A 12,422-nucleotide genomic window follows, 5' to 3' on the forward strand; every position below is an offset into this window, starting at 1 on the left:
TACTTTTCACCGGTGTCTTGTGGGCGTGTCTCCAGTCACTCTAGATGTTGTGAGTGGCAATCTTGACACACAACTTGAACTACTACTAGTAGTAATTGACGGATACATACTTGCGCATCCAAGCTTTGTAGTAAGCCGCGGACTTATGATTGATCCGAGTTTTGGGTTGAAACCTTCCGTACGGAGTACACCGAAACACTCAAGCTCAGGTGCATCCGAAACCGGACAGCAAGAGATTCGCCAATTCCGTTGACGTAATCTCCCGTAAGACTTTGTAACGGAGACAGTCAAGAAGATATGGTGAGTAAGAAGTCGCGAGTCTACCAATCTGGTAAGGGGGCTTCCATCACTGCTAGTAGCAAAGATGATGATAAGAGGTTCCCATCCTTAATCCCTTTAACTAGCTGTAGAACGCCATTTCGTAGATGTTGAATTCGAGGGCCAATTGATACCAGCCCCTTCACCCAGCTAGATAACAGCCATCTTCTAGTAGTTATATTAGATAGCCCCACGGAGTACTGGCCCCTCGATCTAGGAGGGGGGGGACAATCCATTCTGTCGATCCAACTAATTCGGTTAGGCTGTGTAACAAGCCTAGGTAAGCTGACGCCGCTTCAAGGGCTGACCTACCGCTAGTTAAATAATGACGCTGTTTTAAGGGTCCAGCCAGCTCGAAACGTTGAACGACTACTAACCGGTAGAACGCAAGTTCAAGTTCATTAAGAATCTGTCTCCTCCAACATACAAAGCCAATCCAGAAATATCTGTCATCATTCCTCCTGACGAGCATGTATCAGATGCTTTTTTGAGCGCAAGGTATACGAGCTGTTCCGAACTGAGATATCAGGGGTCAAGATCGCGACAGATGTTGATCATGCCCTGCTGTAACCTGTGGTTGTTTGACCACATCTTTCATCTCCTTGTGCTTCGGCCGCTTAAAATCTGTGGGGAAGCACCTTGCTAACTGTACTTGGACCTCTCCCTTGTTTGAGCTTCGAAGACCAGAAGCTGTCAGGCATGAGCTTCAGCATGTAGGCATAAATTCAATAACATCGACCTCAAACTGCAGTAAGCCACGCTTCTCACGGAGAAATGAAATGAGTCCCTGTCCTCCCTACCCTGCAGATCGAACAAGTGAATAGTATCCCCCTTCTGACTTCGCATATCAACCACACTTCCTTGTTAATCTGTCGTCAAAAGCCATCAGTGACACTCAGTGTGACCAGAATGCCATATTAGTACTTACCAGAGGTTTTCCTTAGAACAAACAGCTAGTTCCGACAGCATGTCCTCCAGATATTCTCATCGATCCCCACCACGGCCGTCAGTCTCTTCCGAACCTGCAAAGTGGGCTAGACAGAACGATTCTCCGGCCATGGTTAACAGAAATCACACAGCAGCGTCCTCATCTACAGTTCGACCACCAACTCCATCGCCAATGCAACCGCCAATGCAGCTCCCAGTCCAACTCCCAATCCAAGCCCCAATCCTTCCATCCAACCGACCACCAAATCAAGCACCAATCCATCCACCCCCCCGATTTGACCTACCCGCAACCCGCAGTCGCTTTATTATTACTCCACAAGCGCTTAGGCAGAGCAGGGCAGGCGGACGGGATGCGCATGCTAGTAGCCACAGAGCTGCCCGTGAGGCCGGCAGAAATCCACCTAATCCTTCTCCAGAGAGGGATCCACGAAAGGCATTGCTCCGGTTACAATACGCCGATACTAGCTCAGAGCTGAAGAAGGCGGAAGGGAAGTTCTGCGCTCTTGTTGCTAGCAAGCAGGGCTCGGATCCTCAACGGGTCGCGGATCAGTTCACAGACGTGTTGGCGACGATCACGCGTTGTCGACATACGGCTCAGGAGATCGAAGATGAATTGGCTGGTCGTGCTGGGCCCAGTATGCCCGCTGTTAGGGTTGCTGATCGGAGCGCTGCTAGTAGGAATACTGCAGGTCTGGGTGGCCATGGTGGGGCTGGAGCAAGTACAGGCTCTCATGGCGGTGCTCGTCTTTGGTAATAGTGGAAGGAAGTCTTCTAGTCCATCCGTACAGCAGGCCGCGTGCCATGGGAGCACTAGAGAACGATGATAGTAAATTAGTACAAGGTAGTACCGGTGCTGATGTATACCAAGATGGAAACCTAATTGTGGTGTCGGTTATCGTATATGTATCTCGCTCGCCGCTTCTTCAACACGTCAGAAATGTCCCCAATCGTCTATGTCGTACCCCTGCTCACTTTAGGCGCCATTTTACCAAGCAAATAAATGTTCTCTCAATGTCAAAATCTCCCTGGCCACTCTTTCTTGTCAACTCGCATCCTTTCCCGTCCTCCCCCACACGCCGCCAGTCAGTCAGCCTCAACAGGTCCACCCGGCCGTTCAACAATCCACATGACCCTCAAGAAAAAATAGTCACAGCCCACACCCCGAAGGCAAGCAGATATTGACAAATACTAGTATGCAAGAACATCATACGTCGGTTGGAACCGTCACCTCCAAGTATAACGTACTAGTATTCGGACACCACACATTACTTGGCATTTTGGTTCTCAGCCCATATTGCTATTTTTCAAACGTTGCTGGTCCTATTTGGACGATAGGTTTGATTGAAATAGTTCAAATTGGTATTATGTAAACAAAGATGGCTTCGTTTTTGCTATCCGACCCGTCGCTGTGCCGGTTTCAATGAATATTCGTAGAATGGCAGCGAGTTAAAATTGGTGCCTTGAAGATTTTTGGTAGGGATAACTCCCACTCACATCACGTCGAACAGGACGTCCGCCAAGAAAGAAATCAATTGCCTGGCATGCTTTCTCTGAGGAGATGAGGCGGAAGGGGGGAAGTCTGTATTTCGGTTCAAGTCTGGTCTCAAGGGTTTTTTCCCCTCCGTTGGTGGCTAACTCGCTCTTAATTCAATTGATGATGGACGAGGAAGAGCGCCGTGTGCTACTAGTAAGCTTGGTAGCTTCTTAGAAAGCTCTGCTCCCCGTGTTGTAAAGAAGGGGTGTTTTTGGGCTGCGCTACGATAGTACACGTTCATACTAGAGTCAGACTGAGGGGGCCCTCGTGACCCCTATGAGAGTGTTTTGTATAAACGCAATGGGGCATTTGCGCCAATAGTACCTCTTGGTTGACTTAGCCCTGAGAGAGAGGAGTGACAAGTTTTTTTTACTGCGAGGTGAAATACACCGGTATTGGGCCATTGAAATGCCGGGCGCGGCAAGTATCTCGTACTCATTTCATCCAATACTTGGGCTGAACGTAACGTCAGGTCCATCAGACTGCCCTGCTTGCCAAGCATGGAAAGATATACATTATGGCTGCTTTTTTTCCCAGGAAGACTCTTCTTCCGCTGTAGAGTCAGTACAAAGCAGATGTTTCTGTAAATTATAGCATTAGATCACGTACAACCACACGCAGCCCCCTCAAGCATATGCATATCTTGCAGTTCTTGTCAACACCCCGAGCTTGGCATCGTCTCCCTCGCCCTTTCGTCTCTGATCTCCTTCTCCATTCGCTCGATCCAATCTTCCAACACTCGAACTTCCTTGCTAAACGATCCACCTGATGTGCGTTGGCAGTCAAGTAGATGTTTGATGCAGCTGTGGAAGATCAAAATGCACCGCCGCGGATTTTGCTCTTGTCGCAGAGTGTTGGTGATGGCATCACTAATCGAAAGTCCGTTCGCAGCTCTCGTTTGAGAAGGCGTCCTCTTCTCTTCGAGCTTGATGTATTGAATCATTTCCGTTAGCTCATCGACGTGATCTGTAGTCAGCGGGCCCGGCTCCTTCGCTGCAGATTGTGAGAGAGACGCACATGAGTCGGCCCCGGAGCTCCTAGAACTAGTAGCTGTGGATGAAGATCTAGAGCGTTTTGCGGTCCGTCTGGCTTCAGGCCTAGTGCCCTTGGTTGAGTGGTGTTTAGGATCTTTTCTGTCAAGGTCCATCGCAATACTGCCTCCTGCACATGCAGGTTTTCGTTTTCTCGATGTCAAGTGAGAAGAACGTGGCAGGCTCATAGTCGCGTTTGCTTCTTGAATAGAAGATAGGGAAGCAGAAGGGCTTGCTGTTGTCACAGTTAGTTGCACAGAACCAAAATTTGAGATGGTTGCAGAGAAAGCTGAGGACTTCTAGGGTGAGTCAGAGCGTGGAGGTTCTCTAGGTGGCATGATCGGGGATTTGTTAGAAGAAGGGAGTGACAAAGGAAGAAGAGGGAAGAGCCTTCACAGACCTAAAGAGGAACTTGTTTATACACCATTAGGGAAAGAAGTAAGCTTCAATCGTGTACCCGACGTACCAGCACATTCCTCTAGAACGTCGTTAATGCTAGGGAGATGGTACGATTGTCTTAGGATATGTCGATAAGGAGGAAGAGATACTAGTAGCCCGGTGTTATGTTGCCTGTATCTAAGAGAGACATCGATGACGATCTCAATGAAATCGAGAGTCCGCCAAGCCAAAATAAAATGATCGTTCCGAGCCAATGTCCACGAGCAGCACCAAACGCAGTGTTTGACATTGTGAAACCTGCCACAGGCGAATACTCATGGTACAAGTACTAATGAACTTGCAGCAGAGGTTCGCCCATCTGGGAGCGTGTACGTCGCACCAAGACAGAAAAAGAGCAAGTGGATGAGGCTGAGACCTTCATGATGCAGATGACGCCACGTGTTTCAGGGGGTTAGCCTTGGCACTCAGCCGACCTCAGCTGTTCAACGGTGGTAAGGGCACTATTTTGATAATAAGTGTCACAATATGTAGCGATTGTTCTGTAACAGGACATCCGTACGATTAACCCGTTAATAACAGGGTGTCTCCAAATAAGTGTCATCTCTTGCTTCCGCTGGCACGACCTATATGTAGTCTTTCCCCTATCAAACAGCCCCAAGCTTTGTCAGGGGATACATCAATCAAGGGTGGCTCAACCCACCAGCGCTGTCCTCCTGGAGGAGTGGTCAATGTGTTTGGGGCAATTTCCGGTATGCTGCATTGGGATAAGACAGGGTCGCTTTCAGTGGTAGGAAGGAGAAGACGACCAAACAATCGCTATAAGTCATAGAAAGTAACCAAATGCTATCTACGTATTCCAAGTACGATCAAATCCCATTGCCATGTCGAGACGCTTCTTTTCGCCAGTGTGTCTACCAAGGAAGCCCGTTTGAGCATCCTACCAGCTGCCGGATCAAAACCGAGGTGCTGTGAACGGTCAGGGTCGGCACTGATCAATCAGAACTGGCGCACATACCACCCCAAGGATAGAACAATAAGTCGGCTAGTCATGCAGTCATATCTCCGGAAGCATTTGATCCTTCGCTCTTCGAATGCTTGATATGCTGGACAACAGTGTCCGCTGCTGAAGGCACTCTAACTCCACTGGCGTTGAGGTCCGACAGCTCTATATCTCTGGATGCGTTGAAGTCCTGATGATCGTCTGAGGTCGAAGGATCTCTGGTACCATCACATCCATAGCGAGCACCCTCTTCATCTGATCTTCTCTTGAACGAAAAACGTTTCGTAGTGAAGCACCAGCCCAGTAGGAAGCCAAGAAGCATAATGCCAGCAGTGCCACCTAACATGATGCCCGCCACTGCCGCAGTAGACATACCAAGGTGCTCCTCAGCCCATATATCGCTATTCATGGTCGCTGTAGGAGATCCCAACGCTGACAATGGTGAGGGTTCAAATGTCCAGCCATTCACTGCGATGCCGGCAACAGTTAGTGCTCTTGACGAGTCTCCGGTAGCTAATGTTGTGACTGGCGGAGTGGCTCCAGAAATATGCACTGTCACATCTCCTGCCTGCATTGATATACATTCGTATAGATTGCCATGATCAGTCGATGTGGCAAAATTGTAGTTGGAAGGGCAACAGAACACCATGGTCGAACTCCGGTCTTTCTTGCTGGTAGATGCCGTTGTGTACCCATCGGGACATATCATGGGGCCGAGGCTGGTGACTACGCCTGTTGTGGCGCCATAAGGTAGATTATTTTGCGTGTACCATTCGACTGCTTCGCGAGGAAGGCATGTTATGTTTGCAACGGCCTCTAGGTGTGGATCACAAGCTACTAAAGTATGGTGCGCGCCGTCTGGACTGTAGAGATGGCTACTGCATCGTGAATCAGTAGGAGGTGCTGTGATCAAGGGCAGCCAGGAAGTGGTAGTGCCATTGTGCGTTTCGACCGCTTTGCTGGCATAACCAGCAATCTGTCGCAGTGGTACCATAGAGCTGTATATCATATCTGTCATAACGAAGTTGAGAATGACAATAATTGATTGCGGTGTAATATAGAGTTACGTTGCGAGAAACGGGCGAACGAAATGCGCACGATTATCGTGGTTGAGGAAGGATTGGCAAGAGCAACCATTTGGATGAGAATGGTGTACAAGGCAGGTGGAACTCGTGATTCCAATCTCATCCGTTACGGGAGCGACTCGCTTTTGGGCAGTGTTCGATCAAGGGTTGAAAGCAACATCGCAAGCTCCGTTGGCGAAGTTGGCCACTTTAGTCCTAAGCTTTGCCATATCCGCGTGGTCAACTTGGGCTGTGGCTTGCGGCTGAGCTTCCAGGAAAGTGGTCTCAACATAAAATTCGTTCAGCAGTCCTTTTGCTTGCAAGCAGCGAAACGCTTCTTTGACCTACCATACACAATTCTCTCCAGGTGTAGTTTTTCCGGGCACTCTACATTCTTTCTTGACTGTCTCAATGAGGTCTTCCAGCGGACCTGCCATCGACCTCAACTTACCAACCATTGCGATAAGCACAATTCAAATGCTCAACAGCGGATTGTCCACCTGTCACGGAAAGTCCAGTCACGGGTCAGGATTGGTATCAATGTGCTTGATAGGTCCAATCTGCATGGCATCTGTGACGTCAAGGATATGGGTCTTTTCAAAAGAATCTTTTGGTGCGATCAAAGAGCCTAATGGAAGGACGCCAGAGCAGCTCGTTGCGATGAGGCACCAATGAGAGCTTGTTTCTGTGAAAGAGCGCCAGAAAGACACGGGGCTTGTTAGAAGTCCTCATGATTGAAGCTTTCATCTATTACCAGCCTGGGTCCTCGAGATCAAGCTGCACAGGTCGGATGACAGTACCTCGACGAGTCAGTACTGTTAGAAGTCGCGGACAATAGTCAGAGATCCAATCTGTTCATACTTAGTCGCACAAAGGTACAAGTTGTTCACGCTCTAATAAATAGAAATCCTAAGGGGGCGGTGGGGCCGAGACCCGTTGCAAACAATTGGTGCCACCCTTGGCATTAATTTGTGCCGTCGCACTGCAGTGCCATGGCACCCAAGTCTGCGCCAAGAGCGGCACCAATTCCGAGTCATTTGCACGGGCGGCGCTTCTTTTTTCCGGTCTTACTACGTACTAGTAAGCAGACCGAAAAGGGGCAATCTTGGCATCGGCAAACCTGCTTCGGATTCAGTGTTAGAAAAAGATCATGACGATTCCTCCTGCTCGCATCATAGTGAGAATCTTGATGATAGCAAAGGCTGGATAGAGAGTACCGAATTATCCGAGTGCCTCTTTCTCTGCTATGATACTTCCGCGCTCTCGATGATGACTATCTCCCAGAGGTAGCTTTTACCATTAACTATGCGTACCATTCCTACCTCCTTGTATCACTCTAGCCGACCACCGCCACGGCTGGCTACCATATGTCCTCTTGTCCCCTTCTGTGTCCAAGTGCATCGCCATCCATGTCTGAGGATCAACCAGTGCCGAGCCTTTCTCAAGCCTCCGTCCCTCGATAGCCTCTTTGCAACATCCACACCGTTGCGCCAATTGACTCACACACGAGTACTTCCTTACCCGTGCTCCTCGGTCTTTGACGCTCTCGTCTCTGTCGACAAATACCCTTCCTTCCTTCCATTTGTCCTGTCCGCGATCGTCACTCAGAGAGATCAGAACAAGTTGCCAGCACGTGCTAGTTTGAAGGTTGGCTATGACGCGATGGGCATCGAGGAGACCTGGGACAGTATCGTCAGTGCCAAAGAGGAGCAGGGAATCATCGAGGCAAGAAGTGCAGAGGTGGAAGGGGGCAATGAGGATGGCATATTTGAGGTATTAAAGACAAAGTGGCAGCTGCATGACATAGAGGATATTCGAAGACAGGGGGTAGGATTAGGAGCCCAGACAGCAGTCAAATTGGACGTAGAGGTCAAGTTCCGGAGCTCGATGTACGATAAGATATTTGCCGGCGTGGAAGAGAAGGTTGCGGGAATGATGGTTGGAGCATTCGAAAAGAGAATAAAAGAGTTAGCTGGGACTTGAGAGGGAGCGACTTGCACCATACTTTAGAACAGGACCACCTTCCCGAGCTCCCTCCAAATATTCATCAGTATCGACGAATACGATCATGCATGCATAAGAAGACAGCTCTGTACCAAGGTATTAAGTCACTCCAAGCGCAGAGGAAGAGCAGTCCAGCTATACTTGACTCGATTTGAAGCCAGGCGGCAATGTTTTAGGCGACCTTGATGCCGAGGAAAGTTGGTGGTGGGTGCAGGGGCCAGTCGCATGTTCCAGGCATATCAGAGACAAATTTTCTAATCCGTTGGACCAAAAAGCAGGCAAAAAGGAAAAAGGCTAGCTGGTCACAGCGAGGATCGAACCCTACATATCTATCTATCTGGTTTATGATTTCTAAATTCTGCCAATTCCCACCAGCTAAAAGAGACCCAAAAAAAAAACAACTACAAAAGCAAAACACCAAAAAGTTCGGAACGCCACCTAATCTTCTACTCCATAACGATGCCAGGAATGCCAGGAATGCCCCTCATGGGCCGGCCAATTAGAAGAGAAGATACGGACAGTTCTTATGAAAACTCACAAGTTGGGTGATCACTCCAGAAAAGTTGGTTTTGCACCTGGGATACAGACGAGATCGATCACCGTTGTTTCCACTAGGCCATGTGTCCGAAGACCGAAAATTGATGCTGAAGAATAAATTATAAACCCTAATTTCATTTTCATCTTTGCCCTGTGTTTGTGTTTGTTTGGTTTCACTCTACTGAAAAGCTACCCTCATATCCACGCATGTAGGCCGGCCAGCATGTAAATGGAGTCCTTACTTTTATGCTAGAACATTCTCTAGAAAATGCGCTTCCCCATACACACTATCATCTTTCTCAATCTCTCAGTTCCACCAAAATTCTTCTATATCGATCATATTCATCAGCATATGTACCACCCACCCCCCACCATATCCTCCCACGGTCTTATACCCAAAGCTTAAATTCATCTCACCCACCACTGAAAGTCAAGATGCTTATGCAGCATGCAATTAGAACGCCCTGACGGTCCGTCATCCTATATAACCACGATTCCTTAGGTCCGCTGGAAGCAAATCAATTATTTTCATACAATCTCGAGCGTTTTGTTCACGGCTACAGCAACTTCAGAATCCTAGCTCTTCCTTATGGAGGCTACCCAGTTGAGCTATGATTGTGACCAAATTCTGTCGCGAGATTGACAGAGTAATCAATTCCCTGATTGACGGTGTGTTGGCGATGATCAATTGAGAGCATTCCTTGGAGACGGCACTCCAACCAGATAGTTGAGGGTAGCCTGATACGATTTGTTTGGGTTAGGCATCGCGGCTACAGAGCTTCAAATAGGGAGCACTAATGCATAGGGTCCATTATCAGTGATACTTAGGAGGTTTTGCGCGGCAGGCACGGCACTCTAGCCAACAATTGATTCCGTCATCTACAGCAGATTGTCAGGTGTATGTTATGAGCGTCATACTTCGAATAGGATCCAAAATGTTGAGAGTTGATTCTCTGATCTTATACTACAGACATCTCTAAACGTCTTTGCTTTCATTTGCGTTGCACTCTGCGTTTCAGGCGATCCGCCATGCACCGGCAGAGCTGAATCGCTAAATCAGGATCGTCTCGAATGTACCGCTGTAGAGGACCAGCCTCAATCGTGGCCGCAACCCTGGTAGGAACAGGGCTCTCTGCTATTGTACGAACAAGCGTGGAATTACATCGACGCCGAAGATGGTGCGGCAGGCGGGATATCTCTCCAAGAGATGCTGAAAGATGCGCAGCTTTGCTGGGGTGTGCTAGCTGGACTGTCTGACAAGAAATGGCTTTGCAAACATCCGCCGTAAGACGATCCATCACAAGACGATCTGCAGCTAGCAAGACGCGGAAGGAGAGCTTTGGTTGCAACGACCTGAGTAGACCACTGCGATTGTGCGCCTTTGGTGGGCAGATCCAACTCAGGATGATTCCCAGGGTATGCGGATCAATGTCATTAACCTCAACGACCTTGGCGTTGGGGTCCTGGAACCATCAGCGAACGATAGGCGGTGTTCAAGGAAGATGCTTACACGAAAGGTGCCCCGAAGGCAATGTCTAAAAAAGACAGATTCTTCAGAGAGCCTTTGCTCGGGCAAATGCCACTGACGACGTCCACACTTAACACGTACAGCAGAACTGCCATGAGAAGGCGCCATCTTACCTACACCGTGGGCTACTTAATAATGTCGAAAAGTGGGTGAGTTAGAGTAAATTACTGAGGCAGAAGTTCTTTCAAGAGATTGCGTCTTTTGAGTATTTGAATATCATGGAAATTTCTAGATGTATAACAATGGCATTGACATAAATTGATACCATCTTGTAACCTTCCAATGCATGACCCTACCACCCGACCACCCTATGAGCTTGAGGTTTGTTTTGGATTATGTCGGTGTTGTTATTATGAGGTTAGGACGGAAATGGGGGCGTTAGAAATTGTGGTTTCGAGCAAAACTCAAGGCAATATGGTCTTGGCATGACATGGTAGTAATGTAACATTGAGGCTGGATCCCCTGTCATAATCTAGAGATCCTTGAAAGGGAAGCGAAAGTGTGTACAAATGGGGAACCTGGCCACGCAAAATTACACATTAGGACGCGACAAACTAGTCAAAGAGGGTAGTCAACTGTTTTTGCAGCACGTCCTCAGTATGCCAGATCAGCTAAAGCAGTCTTTGTATGGAATCTTGCATCAAAAGTCATTGAAGTAGGCTAAAATTAGAGCACCGCTAGCACTCTCCCTCTGAGCTTTGGCGCCGGGTAGTATAGGGATGAAGCCCGGGAGCTGCTGCTAGGACGCCCTTATCCTAGAGACTTCTAGGGCCCTCTTTAGGCTGAGTTATGCTTCCGCCATCCATATCGACGCCCCTACCCTCTACTAAGAGCACGCTAGTACAAGAAGAGCTAACTTTTCCTCATCCTAGTTAGCATATCTTGAAAACTTATGATGCACGACTCTTATGTTCACTATCAAGTGACATGTTCACAAATCGGAAAACCAAGATTCAAGGAAAAAAAGAAGCTAGGCTCTTGAATCTGATCATACGATGATCATGCCCCACATATCATGTAAATCGCTGAGGCGTTTAATTTCAAAATCAGTCAGCAGAAGGCTAGAAGTGCAATACTAAGTTACTAGTAAGGCATAGTAAGCAGCTCGTCCACGGCTGGTATTGATATTGCCAGCTTCGCCCAGGTCAATATTACTAAAGCAGAAACCATTATTGCTGGGAGTCACTCAATCTGGCCAAAAGCATGACATTCACATCCGCAACAGATGCCCCTTACTTTGTGACGATCCAACTGGGCCAAAAGGAGAACTCCGACCCTAAGACCAGACTTGGATCTCATATCTTGAATCACAACTGGAATGGCACTTATCATCTTGCCCCGATAACGAGTTCCGGCCGTCCTTTCCCCTTAGCCATCCTCGAAACAAAGCTATGATATTCTTGCAAGCTATGGGTCCCGAAACCACATACCAAAGGCCTAAGGGGCCTCAATTTCATCTCTTAAACAAAATGTGCAACAAAATCTGTGCCACATGAACCACGAGTTGACATCTTGTCTGAAGTGCCAAAATTGATAATACCCGGATAGTCGGACATAAGGTTTCCCCCCCCCCAGTTCCAGTTACGGCCTCATCCTGAGCGGCGCTGCTTTAACCTGAGCCGAGATCGAGCCGAGACTGAACGCCCCTGAGCACAGGATGTGTTGGGAGCGGTATATTCGCGACGGGTATATTCGGCGAGCGGTATTTTCGGCGTTTGGGTCTTGGCAGGATTTTGGTCATACAAATTCTTGCTAAGCACTTGCAGATAATTTGTCATCTCAAATGCATGTACAGAAGGGAGATAAGGATTTTTTGGCTTAAGGCCTCGACACTGTTAGTAACCATTACCGCTTTGGTCAGGCGGCGTTGACTCAGTCGCGCACACGGGCTTTTGGCAACCCTGGCTTAGTCACTCACACAGAGTCCGAGGGACTTGGGGGCAAAGGCGGTGTACAAAGTTGGCTCACGACGTGGCGACGCTTACAAAGCTAGACAGTCTCGACCACTTCTATTAGGAATTAAGGCGTTACAAAGTGGCAATGACCTGCTAACTTATAT

General features: G+C 48.3%; 4 protein-coding genes across 4 annotated transcripts; 2 read left to right on the plus strand and 2 right to left on the minus strand.

The window, feature by feature from the left end:
* Window positions 1–1,285: 1,285 nt before the first annotated feature.
* Window positions 1,286–2,020, plus strand: EPUS_04820 (uncharacterized protein; the record flags this gene model as incomplete). Its single annotated transcript, XM_007789377.1, has 1 exon — window positions 1,286–2,020. The coding sequence occupies one exon, from the start codon at window positions 1,286–1,288 to the stop codon at window positions 2,018–2,020; it is 735 nt and encodes a 244-aa protein (XP_007787567.1).
* A 1,435-nt stretch (window positions 2,021–3,455) lies between these two features.
* EPUS_04821 (uncharacterized protein) lies at window positions 3,456–4,019 on the minus strand (the record flags this gene model as incomplete). The annotated part of the gene is made up of 1 exon (XM_007789378.1): window positions 3,456–4,019. One exon carries the CDS (start codon window positions 4,017–4,019, stop codon window positions 3,456–3,458), a length of 564 nt encoding a protein of 187 aa, XP_007787568.1.
* A 1,257-nt stretch (window positions 4,020–5,276) lies between these two features.
* On the minus strand, window positions 5,277–6,248 carry EPUS_04822 (uncharacterized protein; the record flags this gene model as incomplete). The annotated part of the gene is made up of 1 exon (XM_007789379.1): window positions 5,277–6,248. The coding sequence occupies one exon, from the start codon at window positions 6,246–6,248 to the stop codon at window positions 5,277–5,279; it is 972 nt and encodes a 323-aa protein (XP_007787569.1).
* Window positions 6,249–7,599: 1,351 nt separating this feature from the next.
* Window positions 7,600–8,277, plus strand: EPUS_04823 (uncharacterized protein; the record flags this gene model as incomplete). Its single annotated transcript, XM_007789380.1, has 1 exon — window positions 7,600–8,277. The coding sequence occupies one exon, from the start codon at window positions 7,600–7,602 to the stop codon at window positions 8,275–8,277; it is 678 nt and encodes a 225-aa protein (XP_007787570.1).
* Between the last annotated feature and the right edge of the window lie 4,145 nt (window positions 8,278–12,422).

This window comes from Endocarpon pusillum, assembly GCF_000464535.1.
Source record: "Endocarpon pusillum Z07020 unplaced genomic scaffold C741571, whole genome shotgun sequence".
NCBI classification, from domain to species: domain Eukaryota; kingdom Fungi; phylum Ascomycota; class Eurotiomycetes; order Verrucariales; family Verrucariaceae; genus Endocarpon; species Endocarpon pusillum.